General features: G+C 43.6%; 1 protein-coding gene across 1 annotated transcript in view; it reads left to right on the forward strand.

The window, feature by feature from the left end:
* The window catches only part of LOC144889018 (uncharacterized), a 59,770-nt gene extending 47,942 nt beyond the window's left edge, over nt 1-11,828 (forward strand). The window contains exons 4-6 of the mRNA XM_078768830.1: nt 5,577-5,699; nt 7,094-7,486; nt 11,655-11,828. Coding sequence (XP_078624956.1) covers nt 5,577-5,699; nt 7,094-7,486; nt 11,655-11,828 — 690 coding nt within the window. The remainder of the gene's footprint in view (nt 1-5,576; nt 5,700-7,093; nt 7,487-11,654) is intronic.
* The last annotated feature ends 3,686 nt before the right edge of the window (nt 11,829-15,514 follow it).

The following is a 15,514-nucleotide window of genomic DNA, read 5'->3' on the forward strand; positions in this document are numbered from 1 at the left end:
TCGGCGCGGCCCTCTGGCTCCGCCCTTGATGACGATGGGCGGGCACGCCCTTCTTCCCCGAGCTTAGCACATGCTTAATGGCGGCTTTGGGGCGAAATCAGCAACCACCGCTGTAACAAACCTGGCAAACTGCCCAGTGCAGTTGGCAATGGAGACTTGGAGGGGATGTAGCTGGAAATGGAGATTTTGGGAATGGGAATGAAAGGGGATTTATCTGGTTTCACTTGGTGCAATGGAGTGTAATCTTAATGGAAGACAAGGCCTTACCCTAATACACATAATAAAGATATAACTATCAACAAAGGGGGAAATCTATGATTGGCTGACGTGATTGTTTATGACCTAATTATGGGACGCCCTTTGACCTTATTACATAACTGGAGTAAGGAGGGTCCAGAATAAAGCACTAATAATAAAAAACACAATAAAAAAAAACACAATCCTCATATCCACAACAATATATATATATATATATATATATATATATACTGTATACAGTCATGTGAAAAAGTGAGTACACCCATGTAAAGTTTTGACTTTTTCAACATATTTCAACATACAGCTATTTGATCTTCATTTCAACAATATTGACAGATAAAGGTGATATAATATAACAAATATCATGAAACATTTACATTTTGTAGTCCATTGTATAATTTAAATACACATAAATGCAAATTTCGCATGTGGAAAAAGTAAGTGCACCCGCACATTTATCACTACTTCAAATACCTAAAATTAGAATCAGGTGCACCAGCTCAGGTGCAAATGATTAGAACATCGTTAGAGAGGATCTTGGAGGAACCTGTCTTATTTAAACCTCAGACATTTAGTTTGGTTTGCTCTTTGTTTTTGAAGTATGCGTCACCATGCCTAGATCAAAAGAGCTCTCTGAGGCCTTCAGAAAGAATGTTATAGATGCCTACGAGTCTGGGAAGGGATTTAAAAAGATCTCCAAGCAATTTGAAATCAATCATTCGACTGTCCGGAAGATCATCTACAAGTGGAGAAGATTCCAAACAACTGCCAACTTGTTCAGGCCAGGCCGCCCCAGCAAGTTCAGCCTGAGAGCAGACCGCAAGATGCTGAAAGAAGTCTCTAAGAACCCCAGAATGTCATCACGGACCTACAGGTAGCTCTTGCCACTGCTGATGTCAAAGTGCACGAGTCTACCATTAGAAAGAGGCTGCACAAATTTGATCTACATGGGAGGTGTGCCTGGAGGAAACCTTTGCTGTCCAGAAAGAACATCAGGGCAAGACTAAAGTTTGCCAATGAACACCGAGGCAAAGACCAGCACTTCTGGAACAATGTGCTCTGGACAGATGGGTCAAAGGTAGAGCTATTTGGCCACAGTACCAGAAGACATGTTTGGCAAAAACCAAAGACAGCATTTGACCACAAGAACCTGATACCAACTGTAAAGCATGGTGGTGGAAATATTATGGTTTGGGGCAGCTTTGCTGCATCAGGGCCTGGGCAGCTCACCATCATAGAATCCACTATGAATTCTTCATTGTACCAGAGGGTGCTTGAGGATAATGTGAAGCCATCTGTCGGAAAGTTGAAGCTCAACTGAAGGTGGACCTTGCAACATGACAATGACCCTAAACATACCAGTAAATCCACCAAGGAATGGCTGAAAAGAAAGAAATGGAGGGTTTTGGAATGGCCAAGTCAAAGCCCGGATCTAAATCCCATCGAGATGTTGTGGGGGGATTTGAAACGAGCTGTGCATGCAAGAAACCCCTCAAACATCGCACAGCTGATAGAATTCTGCATGGAGGAGTGGGCAAAAATTTCTGCCAGTCGATGTCAAAGACTGGTAGACAGTTATAAGAAACGCCTACATGAGGTTGTTTCTGCCAAAGGGGGCAATACCACCTATTAGAGCCAAGGGTGTACTTACTTTTTCCACGTGCAAAATTTGCATTTATGTTTATTTAAATTATACAATGGACTACAAAATGTAAATGTTTCATGATATTTGTTATATTATATTACCTTTATCTGTCAATATTGTTGAAATGAAGATCAAATACCTGCATGTTGAAATGTGTTGAAAAAGTCAAAACTTTACACGGGGTGTACTTACTTTTTCACGTGACTGTATACAATCAAGCACACAGCCATGCAATCTCCATAGACAAACATTGGCAGTAGAATGGGCCGTACTGAAGAGCTCAGTGACTTTCAACGTGGCACTGTCACAGGATGCCACCTTTCCAACAAGTCAGTTCGTCAAAGGGGCTCGGCCCCTTAATTTCAGTGAAGGGAAATCTTAACGCTACAGCATACAATGACATTCTAGATGATTGTGTGCTTCCAACCTTGTGGTAACAGTTTGGGGAAGGCCCTTTTCTGTTTCAGCATGATAATGCCCCCATGCACAAAGCAAAGTACATACAGAAATGGTTTGTCAAGATCGGTGTGGAAGAACTTGACTGACCTGTACAGAGCCTTGACCTGAACCCCATTGAATACCTTTAGGATGAGTTGGAACACCGACTGCGAGCCAGGCCTAATCGCCCAACATCAGTGCCCGACCTCACTAATGCTCTTGTCGCTGAATGGAAGCAAATCTCTGCAGCAATGTTCCAACATCGAGTGGAAAGCCTTCCCAGAAGAGTGGAGGTTGTTATAGCAGCAAAGGGGGGACTAACTCCAGTGCCCGACCTCACTAATGCTCTTGTGGCTGAATGGAAGCAAATCTCTGCAGCAATGTTCCAACATCGAGTGGAAAGCCTTCCCAGAAGAGTGGAGGTTGTTATAGCAGCAAAGGGGGGACTAACTCCATATTAATGCCCATGATATTGGAATGAGATGTTCGATGTTCAGGTGTCCACATACATTTGGTCATGTAGTGTATACCGGTATATTGTTGCGGATCTTCGAAGCCCGTTCCCGTTACAAAGGGGAGATTAAACCCCTTTTTCCCCCTGGGTCTTCGAAACCGCGAGACCGAGTCGCCACTTCCGGGCAAATGTGGGAAAGGGTTTCAGGACAAATTCACACATACCTTTGGTACCCATGCCGCAGCGGAAGCGGGGATCGAGCCTCGCACGAGCCACGCTTAATGGAGTACGCCTGAGCGGAATGCGTACCACATGACTCGTGCTGTTACTTCTCTATTAGAACCCGATTCAAGCGATTCTATTCGTACCATGCGAAGCCAATGATGGAAAAGACAAAACAGTCGAATCAGAAGAAAGAACAGGGTTTATTTGTGCTATTTACAAGGATTGGTAGAAGGAAAGGGACACAGGGCAGAAATTAGTCAGACTGATACTTAAACCCAGACAATGGGCCCACTTACACACACGGGGAGTTGGGGGAAGGATGTTCGCGCGCCAAACGCGCCTGCTCTGGGAACAGCTCACCCGGCGTGGCCCTCTGGCGGTCACGGCACGTATCCCGGCGAAGGCAGGCAGGAGGGAAATCGCGCGTCTGTGGCCCGGTGCAGGTCGTTCTTTACAGCACGCGATTAATACTGCGCAGAGCGTGGGGAGCAGGGCAAAGTTCGTCTACCACGAGGTAATTCAGTTCATAGGCGATACGACTTAATACGAGGCAATACTGACGCACGTTCTCAGCTTATCTCATCTCCTCTCAAACTTAACTCCAAACTCAACTGCTTCGGACCTCAACTGAGGTGGGGGGCTCTGGGCAGGGTTATATCGCCCCGCCCCAGAGTCTCACTTGAATGTTCCAAACCCCGCCTCTGCCGCAGTGGTAAACCACTCCCCTCGATTGGCGGCTCGTGCTTACCAGTCAAGCCTACTCCTCCTGCCCCGCCTTCCTTCGGCCTCGGTCGACTTGTTCAGGCTTGCCGCGTGGTATTTCAGCGCCAATACCAAACCAAAGCGCCATAAGGACACCTAATTTGCACTGGCCTACTCAACGCAAAACTAATACAGGAAAGGACTACGCTTACATTTACTAAGAAATAACTGAACTTAAGCGAGGCTACATGTTGTGGTGTAACTAACTAAGAGGGGAAATTAACCTTTATTGCAAAACCACAACAATATGTTACCAGTGGCCACTGACCCACCACCACAACTATTAATACATTCTCGAATTGCGCACTTAACCTTCTACCCTAACCCTCAATAAATCTCATACAATCATACATTGCTCGACTTTGTTTTAACTTCTTATCTAAACCTTCTGTTCACCTCCCTGACTGCACCCTATTTTTTCTTACCCCTGAGAAATCATCTTCAAAGTGGCAGCTCATAACATCTCGCGTGTGATATCGTCCAGCAAACTATCTGCCCACGATGTACCTGCCACCTGCTTAATCTGAAGAATCGAACGATTCGATGGATACCTAGGTTGACATAGTTCAGGGATAGCACTGATGCCTTTGATTCCTGAACAGAATATAAACTCTCAGATTGATGTTTCTCAAGCAAGACGCTGCATCACAAAGCGCACCGTCCTCTGGATGGGGTGTTAAGCTGGCTGTCCCATCTGCCCGTACTCCCTGGTGGACGTTAACGGTCCCACGGTATATACTGGATACCTTATAAAATTGAGGGCATTGCGCATCGTAACCCCGGCCAAATTCCTGCTCGAAAACCTGGCCGGTCAGAGAGATGGACACTGCCAAGTCAGGTAGATTTGGAGATGTTGGAGCAGCAACGATCTTCAAGGTCAAGGGAGAACGCATCAGAATCTAAAGTCAGGCCTAATGAGACTGGTTAGTAAAAGGCTGTGCCAATCGCTCATGCTCCATGAGCTAATGGGCACAAATTAATGTAACAAGGTTCAAGTCCATATTTGAGGACAACTTCAATTGAAATATGTACTTTCAACAAGACAACAAAAATAGTAGAAATATTTATCCTTCTTCCAACATCCTCCCATCCAGGAAGATCCATTAACACTCTTCTCTCGAAGAGTCGAATCGAAATTCTTACTCGAAAAATACGGAACTTCATATATCTGATCTACGACCCTACGCCAGGGAAGAATTACATTTGTGACATCATCGGTCATGTGGTCTGGTGGCCATATTGGATTGAAAATAAAAACAAAACAAAAACTTCTTCTTCTTCAGAAACGCTTAACAGATCGATGCGAAACTTCACACGTATGATCGACTTGCCATTGAGAATATAGCTTGAATTTTTTTTTTCCACATTCACCTTCATTGACAATTTAGCCTTAATGTGCACAAAAGTGGTCGTTCGATATCCCAATAATCAATTAATAAAGCTACAGATAATGGCACAATGTATGGGAGGGAATAGAGTGCAAGGATGACATGGGTACATGGGTCATAATAGTAGCGTGTTCAGTTAACGATGGCATATTTGTTCAGAATGAGCGCACGAGGTGAGACTATGCACTCCAGGGAAATATGTAACATGTAAATTGTTGGTCTGATGATTGCGGCATGTTGGACCTAAAACAACAAAGCAGTTACCTGTGGATAATTGTCATGCATTTTTGAGTCCTGGAACTAAAACGAATTTTCTAAATTCGATGTTCATTATGTATTCCAGATATATTGATGAGTACTGTGCTTGATGGAATTAATATGTGACGTTTTATTGTTCATTCTGCAGGCCATTCCATATAACCCGAAAATGTCTGACGTATGGAGCATGGGAGTCGTTCTTTTCGTCATGGTCTGTGGCCGCATGCCCTATAACATTTCAACACCCGATTTGACGTTTCGTATGCAACAGGTTTGTAATTATTAGAGGACATAGTCATCCAGTAGTGAGAATAGAATAAATTTATACTCCGTCATCGTGGTGGGCTGGAAGAAATAGGCTAGAGGTACTGAGTGAGCAGTCTCGTCTGGGTTCGAATCTTGGCCTCAACTATGATTGCTGCTTTGCGGGCAAGGGTGTTGTTGCATCAAAAAAAAAGTGCTGTTCCTCGGATGACAACAACCCGGGCGACCTCTATCTGCCAGGATTAATGGACAGACCTTTAAAGATCCCATGATATCTTTGATAAAGAGTTGGCGAGCTATCGCCGGCACTCTGAATAAATTCATGCCCCAACAACTTCCGATCAGTGGGAGGGAGTTCTTGGGAATCCGATTCGTCTTGACATTCCAACGGTGTGGAAGGCATTTTCGAAGAGAAGAGGAGAAAAATATCTCATCCTTACCTGTCTTTCTTCAGTCCCCTCAAGATGGTGCCTTATCCCCAAAGGTCTTTTTTTTGTGTATACAAGATCGAGGATCATGTAGGAGCTAACATTAATCACATAAAAACAAACTGACACATAAAACATAAGATAAAGGGAGCGGGATACAAGATGGGGAGAGGGAAGCACACAAGTACAACAGTAGAGAACAGGGACATCGGGAGATCTGTGGGAGGGAGAGGGCTTGGGGGACGGGGCATGGAAAAGGGGGGTGGGAGAGGTAAAAAAACACATGGACACTGCTAGGACTTCCAGGAAAGAAAGAAGTATTTCACAAAAGTGGCTCTGGGGGGAATTAATGGGGGTAGAAAAGGTCAAGGTTTTGGATGGGGGAAGACAAGATAGGGTGGTGAACAGCTGTTTTAAAGATCTGGAGGGAGGAGTGGGATTGAAGAGAGTGAGGGAGTTTGTTCCAGAGGCGGGAGAAAAGAGGAATGAAAGAGTGAAGGTGAGCAGAGAGTCTTGATTTTGGCATTTTCACCATTAGAGGGTTGCTGGCAGATCTTGTGCGACCTGTATAGTCTAGTAGGAAGACTAGGTCCCCCTGCACCCCCCGGAGATATACTTCTAATCAGTGTTTCTAGATTGGAAAAAATGTGTAGAAAATGACTAGCTATGGCCCCAAGCTGAAATAATGTCCCACATACCATTTTTATGCAAATTACTGCTGCCATTATCAAAAAAAGACTAGGTCCCCCTGCACCCCCCGGAGATATACTTCTAATCAGTGTTTCTAGATTGGAAAAAATGTGTAGAAAATGACTAGCTATGGCCCCAAGCTGACAAAATGTCCCACATACCATTTTTATGCAAATTACTGCTGCCATTATCAAAAAAAGACTAGGTCCCCCTGCACCCCCCGGAGATATACTGAAACTGGCAGTGACTGGTGATTGAAATGCGGTGCCTTTTTGTGTTTCAGGTCGAGGTACGTGAACTCCCCACGATCTACAGCAACCAGGAAGAGACTGATACCAGGGTGGTTCTGTACCTCCATCATGCTGCTACCATCGGATACAAGAACGCTGTAGTCAGAACACCGGACACAGACATCCTCCTGATCCTGCTCCACCATGCCCACAACATCAAGCTGACGGTGTACCTGGATACAGGGTCAGGGAAGCATCGCCAACTTGTCAACGTCTCTGAGCTGGCAGAATCCCTGGGAGAGGACTACTGTGCCACTCTCCTGGGGTACTATGTGTTCAGCGGAGAAGACTGCACCAGTGCCTTCAAAGGGAAGGGAAAAGTCGGGCCCTTGAAAAAGCTGGAGAAGAATCCCAGGTTTCACAGGGCATTCGGTGAATTTCACAGGGTATTTAGAAAAATAAAACTTTGTGTTAACGTCTGTGTAGACGGACCTTAATATGAGTCTATTATTTCGTAAAACTGTGATTATTTTGTAAATAAAGCACTAATTAGCATACTAGTATACCATAGACACATGTAATCATGTTATGAATAGTTCTATCATGATCTATGCCCTTCAAAACATGGGTCTAGACACCTTCATTTTTCAATTATCTGCAATATTGGCTGAGATATGTCAAAAATCGTTTTTTTGATAATGGCAGCAGTAATTTGCATAAAAATGGTATGTGGGACATTGTTTCAGCTTGGGGCCATAGCTAGTCATTTTCTACACATTTTTTCCAATCTAGAAACACTGGTTAGAAGTATATCTCCGGGGGGGTGCAGGGGGACCTAGTCTTTTTTTGATAATGGCAGCAGTAATTTGCATAAAAATGGTATGTGGGACATTTTTTCAGCTTGGGGCCATAGCTAGTCATTTTCTACACATTGTTTCCAATCTAGAAACACTGATTAGAAGTATATCTCCGGGGGGTGCAGGGGGACCTAGTCTTCCTACTAGACTAGTAGGAATATTTGGGACACAGAGCTGGGGGAGCTAGGCTGGAGAGGAGTCGGTGGAAGACAGAAAGACCACCAACCTGCCTGCTGTGAGTGAGTGAAAGGCCCTCGGAGTTAGCTTCATCGCAGGAGATTCCAATGATTCAAATGGACTAAGATCATTTCAAATTCATAAATAAAATAATTATAATTATTAAGTATCATTATTTCATTAATTATTAGATCATAAATAATTCAAATGGATTCAAATTTAAGTCTACTCTGATCATTTCTTCACCACATCTACAGTAATATCTGTAAGATATTAAAATAAGAGTTTTAAATATGCAGCTCTTTCAGAAAATATTCACACCCCTTGACTTTTTTCACATTTTGTTGTTACAACCTGAATTTTAAATGGGTGAAATATATATTTTTTTGTCACTGATCTACACATTTATAGAAAATTCCCATGTCAAAGCAGGATTTTTTTTTTAGAATTTTTTTCTAAACTGAAAATGAAAAGGTGAAATGTCTTGAGTCAATTCGTATTCAGACCCTTTGCTATGACACTCCAAATTGAGCTCAGGTGCATCCAATTGCCTTTGATCATCCTTGAGATGTCTCGACAATTTGATTGGAGTCCACCTGTGGCAAATTCAATTGATTGGACATGATTTAGAAAGAAACACACCTTTCTATTTAATGTCCCACAGGAGACAGTGCATGTCAGAGCAGAAACTCAACCATAAAGTCCAAGGAACTGTCCGAAGAACTCCAAGATATAATTGTGAGGAGGCATAGACTTTAAGAAGGGTATAAAACAATTTCTAGTGTTGAAAGTTCCCAACAGCACAGTGAGCAACATCATTCGGAAATGGAAAGAATATGGAACTACCCAGACTCTTCCTAGAGCTGTCGGTCCAACCAAATTTACACAAGGACCTTGGTCAGGGAGGTGACCAAAAACCCAATTAACCACAGAGTTCCTTGGCTGAGATTGGAGAACCTGCAGAAAGGACAACAGTCTCTGCAGCACTTCACAAATCAAGGCTTTATGGGAGAGTGGCCAGACGGAAGCCACGCCTGAGAAAAATGCACATGAAAGAACGCCTGGAGTTTACAAAAAGGCACGTGAAAGACCGACAGAATGAGGCAAAATATTCTGTGGTTTGAAGAGATGAAAATTGAATTCTTTGACCTGAATGCAAAGCGCTATGTCTGGCGGAAATCAAGCACATATCACCCATCAAACACCCTATCGTGAACCATGATGGTGGCAGCATCATGCTATGGGGATGCTTTCAGCGGCAGGGACTGGAAGACTTGTAAGGATAGAGTGAACAATGAATGGAGCCAAATGCAGGCAAATCCTTGAGGAAATCCTGTTTCAGAGTACAAAGGACCTAAGACTGTGGCGAAGATTTACGTTCCACCTGGACAATGACCCCAAGCATACAGACAAAGCAACACTGGAATGGCTTCAGAACAAGAACGTGAAACGCCAATGGCTTGATCTCTGATCATCAATTTGGTTTCAGACCTGGTCACTCTACTCTGGACATGCTGCTTCTGCTTTCTCAACAATGGATGGAGGTCCTCAATGCCAAACAGGAAATTAGAGCTGTCTCCCTTGACATATTACGTGCCTTCGATACGGTCTGCCACCCCGCTCTGCTCACCAAACTCTCCTCCTTTGGTATCCATGGAAATCTCCACGCATGGCTGGCTGACTTCCTCTCTAGTCGTAGTCAACGTGTGGCCCTGAAATGGGTTTCTCTCATCTCCTCTTCCTGTTCAGGCTGGAGTTCCCCAAGGCAGTGTTCTGGGCCCTGTGCTTTTTCTGGTCTTCATCAATGATCTCTCTGACTCTCTTGAAAATCCTCTCTATCTCTTTGCTGATGACTCTACTCTCTGTCGCTCCATTCCTCATCCCTCAGATCGGCAGTCTGCAGGCTCCTCACTCTCTGCAGACCTGGACAAAATCACAGACTGGGCAAACAAGTGGAACATGTCTTTCAATCCTGACAAATCTCACACTCTTACTATGTTTCTCCGAAAAGACCGACTGGACAACCCTCCCATCCACTTTCTGAATAATCCTCTCCAAGAAGTTCTGTCACTCAAGCTTTTGGGTCTCACTATCTGCCATGATCTTTCCTGGGAAAACCACATTTCAAATGTGGCCTCCAAAGCCAGTAGCCGACTGGGCATCCTCCGTCATGCGAAGTCCTTCCTTGGCATACCTGAGCTCCTCACCACATACAAGGCTTTCATCCGCAGCTCAATGGAATACTGCTCTCCCCTCTGGGCTGGTGCTCCTGCCTCACACCGAACTCGTCTTCACGCTGTTGAAACCAAAGCGTTCAGAATCATTGGAATCTCCCACGATGAAGCTAACTCCAAGGGCCTTTCACTCACTCACCACAGGCAGGTTGGTGGTCTTTCTGTCTTCTACCGACTCCTCTCTGGCCTTGCCCCCCCAGCTTTCTCTGGGCTCTGTCCCCCAAATATTCCTACAGGTCACACAAGATCTGCCTGCAACCCTCTTATGGTTAAACTGCCAAAATCAAGACTCTCTGCTGACCTTCACTCCTCTTTTCTCCCGCCCCTGGAACAAACTCCCTCACTCTCTTCAATCCCACTCCACCCTCCAGGTCTTTAACACAGCTGTTCACCACCATCTCGTATCTTCCCCCATTCAAAACGTTGATCTTTTCTACCCCCGCTATTTTCACCCCAAATCCACTTTTTTGAAATGCCAACTTCTGTCCTGGAAGTCCTTGTGTTTTATACTTCTCCCCGCCCCCCCCCCTTCCCCCAAGCCCTCTCCCTCCCACACATCTCCCTGCTCTCAAATGTTGTTTGTGTGCTTCCCCTTCTCTCCCCATCTTGTCTTCCACTCCCTCTTTTTATATATGTTGTTTGCCTGGTTGATTTGTTTGTGAAATAAATGTTAGCTCTTTCACGAGCCTCGATTCAATATCCAAAAAAAAGAAAAAAAAAGTCCTTGAGTTGCACAGCCAAAGCCCAGAATTGAAGATTGCTCTTCACCGACACTCCCCATCCAACTTCAGAGGTTGAGCAAATCTGCAAGTTAGAACAGGAGAAACTCCCCAAACCCAGATATGCAAAGCTGAGACAGACATAACCAAGAAGACTCGAAGCTGTAATCGCTGTTAAAGGCGCTTCTACGAAATATTGACTCAGGGGGCTGAATATATATGTAAATTAGATATTTCTGCATTTCATTTTCAATAAACTTGTAAAAATTCGAAAACATGTTTTCACTTCGTCATTATAGGTTATTTTGTTTATATCGGTCACAAAAAAAAAATCTCAATTCAATCCATTTTAAATTGATGCTGTGACAACAAAATGTGAAAAAGTCAAAGGGTGTGAATACTTTCTAAAGGCACAGTGTGGATTCCTAGCTTAATGCCCCTCACCTTCTGTACTATATTTAGTGACTGAAAAAGGCATAGCCAAACGCAGATGCATTCAATATATTCCGAATAAATGTTGTTTGTCACCCTCTGCAGAATCACCAACTGAATTTCCCCAGAACGTTTGCAATCCCAATAGGGAGCAAAGACTTGATCCTTAAGTTGCTGCACCCGTGTGCCATGCAGCGTCCCACCATTGCTGAAGTATTGTGTCATTCCTGGATCAGCAATGACTTGACATCTCAAAACGCCGATGAAAGACCAAGCACTTCTGCAAGCACCCCCAACACCGAAGGTCAGGATGAGGCAGAGACCGTGGAAGATGCAGATCAGTCGCAACAGCAGAATCCCACCCCATAAACAGGATTTCAAAATCACACCCAGCATATCAAACACCAAGAAAAACTTCGAGTGAAACCAAAAATGTACAGATGTGTGTTATAATGTGTTCAAATAAATTGTACATTTGGAGGTGACAAAAAAGTTCACGTGTGTTGTCGAGTTACTTACTTCAAAGCTCAGGTGTGTTGTCTTCAAGTTGCCCACTTCAAAGTTTGATACAGGGCAGACTCTTGATTGTAATGCCAAAAACTTTAGTTCATACCAAACCATATTACATATTCTTGAGAGTGATCTGAGAGCCACCTATTTACTAGGTACATAATCATGCCAGTCCATAAAAGCTCACCCTGCCGAAACCAATTTCCCTTTGCTCTCCCTCCTCCCATACCTCCTTCGTTTCCTCCCCCTCGCCCATCATGCTTCCTTTTCTGTTTTCATTTTCTCAATTTAGCTCTCCCTCACCCCACTCCAGTCCAGTGTTACCCCTAAGTCTACTGTCAGAGCTTCTTGAAAAGCTTGTCAAGTTTCATTGTAGTTAGGAACCTATTGGTGTGAATGTCATTAGCTGATGGTGCAAGGCATTTTCCTCTGAGGGGGTTCTTCATGGTGGAAGCACCCGGGTCTTCATCTAAGAATGTATAAGTAATGGTGAGTCCATTTAGCGAGTCAGGCAAAGCAATGAATTCTTATTGCTCCACATCACAAATAGCTCATTCTGTTTGGAATGAAAGATGAATATTTCGATGGTTCTTGTCCAAACCACATCACACTGGTCACAGGAAGTAAAACAATAGCCCATGATAGTGTATATATATATATATAGTAATATGTATAGATAGTAATCTCTAGTTACTGTGGTGTATTATGGAAGTTCAATCAGTCGAGGAAAAAAAAAAAACATGGTTGGGATGAGATGCCCTCATGAAGTTGGCTGACTTCGTCATTCAGGGTTAACTAACTAGACCACCACAGTTGTTGGTTTGGGTGCTGTAGTTATACATTATGAAAACCTACAAAAACTCTTAGCTCTTATACGAGCCTCGACTTAGAATACAACAAAGGTCCTAAAACCCAGCAGAAGAGCTTCATACATAATGGAATAAAGGACAGACAAATATGATGCAGGGATACCACCTGTAGGAGAGAGGAGTACTCCATGAGCTATAGACAAAGACCTTCAGACTGAGTAGCTCTGATTTTCCATGGAAAGACTTGGATCGACAGAGCATGCTCAGTCTGCAGCTGGCCTTGGACGTCAGCTTTGCTACATGGATGGCCCAAGAGAGGTCATGGCAGACGGTAAGGACTAGACATTCAACAGACTGAACCTCTTACAGTGGTTGATCATGGAAATAGTTAGGTGGGTTAGTTTAACTATCCTTCAGGAACGACGAGGTGAGGGAGATTTTCTGGGATTGAAGGACTTTCATTTATCTGACCAATGTCTAATGAATTCCACATCAGCAGATAGCAGCACAGCTGTTGTCAGCCTATCAGTGGGTTGGGACACTGCAATTTGACATGGAAGCCTTCCCTACCAGATATCCTGCATGAAGGGCACACTTCCCTCATGACTGCCTGACATTTTATAGCATCACAAGCAGTGTATTCTCAGTGGTCCAATTGCTCTTTGCATCTCCAAGCATATATTGCAGTGTCCCCCTCTGTTCCAGAAGATCTGATCGCCATTTGTGTGAACTGGCTGCGTATTTTTTTAGGATATGAACGGCCTTTTCCAATGTAGTTATTTCCCCTCTCGGATGAGCATTTTATCTGCTTTCATAGTCTTTGGACAAATGAGATGAAGCCAAGTCGAAACTAGAAAGCATCTGAAAATGCAAAGCCCATCCGTGTCCTTTTGTATTCAGACGTCTTCTTCATCTTCCGTATGCTCAAAATAACGAAAACAGTTTTTAAAACTAGAACGGCACTCAGTAGAGAGCATAGCTCTGCCAGGTGAACAGTTTACGTTTTGCATCTCAATGATCGGCCAGATCTGTATTCGGACCTGAACCAAAATCTAATGGGCTTGTTGTTGTAACTTACCGAACTCATTCACCAAGTTTTGGCAGAAGTCATGTACAACTTTTTGAAATATCATGCTATATATCGTTTTTGGCCCTTTCACGCAATGCTGAAGAATCACTTATAAATTAAAAAAATATCGGATCCATGTCTGTATTCAGATCTTCACAAAAATCGAATCGATTTGTAGTTGTCGCGCACCAAACTCTTCGACCAAGTTTCGTCCGAATCAAACAAACAAACAGACAGAGGTGAAAACATAACCTCCATCCACCTTCGGTGGCGAGACCAGAAATGCAGAAATAGACCAGAAAATCACAATGCAGAATCACATTTAATCAAAATCATCCGTCCACAACTTTTTGAGATATCCTGCTTCATATCGATTTTGGCCAGACTTCTGGGCTGAATTGAGTTGAGTGGAGTCCACTGCCTTTTCTCGCACTGCTTAATTTTCCATAGCTGGAAAACTGTAACCCAGGCTATTTGGCCTAGACCCTGGTGTTGGGCTAGCGGCTAGGGTGCCAGCTTAGGATCCTAGTGATTCTGGGTTCGAATCCCGGTCAATCGCTGAATTAACGCCAGGGGGGTTGACTCAGCCTGTCATCCTTCCGAGGTCGGCAAATTGAGTACCAGTTCACTGGTAATTCCCTGCTTGTCGTAAAAGGCTTTATTATGATAATATTGAGAAGGCAAATGAATAATTTAGTCAAAAGGTCATGGTTGCGTAAAATTGCCAATTTTCACCCGAATGACCTGAAATGTCAAGAATTTGCATATTGGGTCACATAATTGGCTCACCAATCAAAAGCTAGTAGATGATTATTTTTTTTAGATCTAATGCTCAAAGGTCAAGGCTGCATAAAATCATCAATTTTCACTTTGTATTATTATCTCCACCACCAAAGGTGGATGGAGGTTGTTTTCACCCCTGTCTGTCTGTTTGTTTGTGAACAAGATATCTCAAAAGGTTGTGGACGAATTTGGACGAAATTTGGCAGAGATGTGGCGTATGTGACAAGGACGAAATGATTAGATTTTGGTGAAGATCCAGATTCGGATCTGGATACTAGAATTTTAAAAGTGATTCTTTACCATTGGGAGATAGGGCTAAAACCAACATATAGCAGGATATCTCAAAAGGTTTGTGGATGGATTTGGACAAAACTTGGTGGAGAGGTTGAGTTAAGGGAAAATGTATCTGCCAAGTTTCTTGAATCTGACATTCACACGCCGTGTCATGGACACCTGAAGAAAAATAAATTTCTGGAGAAAATTATCTGCGGACAAATTGCAAATTAGTTCTTACAGCGAAGGCGCCTGCTCTGAGCACATTTTGCAACACGGAAAGCTGCCAGCAAGTCTCAAGTTCAAAAGTTAATGAAAACATTTAGCCAGCAATGCATAGTCCTGATTATGAATCCACCCAACAGAGGAGGCAAGTCTGACCGACCAACATCAGGGAGGCCACCAGAGAATATTGCTGCCATTGCTGACAGTCGCAAGAAATATTTTCAACACCGCTGTCAAGAGTTCAACATCAGCAAAGAAAGCTCTCGAGGAGAAATCAGTGCGTACGAATCATCAAGAACTTTGCTCGACATGTGGCCCTCTGCATTGAGTGCAATGGTGCCCATTTAGAGCATATTAAACATCGACGTAACCAGTAATTTAATTGT

The sequence above is a fragment of the Myxine glutinosa genome, unplaced genomic scaffold (assembly GCF_964187855.1).
Source record: "Myxine glutinosa unplaced genomic scaffold, kmMyxGlut1.1 SCAFFOLD_574, whole genome shotgun sequence".
Lineage (NCBI taxonomy): Eukaryota > Metazoa > Chordata > Myxini > Myxiniformes > Myxinidae > Myxine > Myxine glutinosa.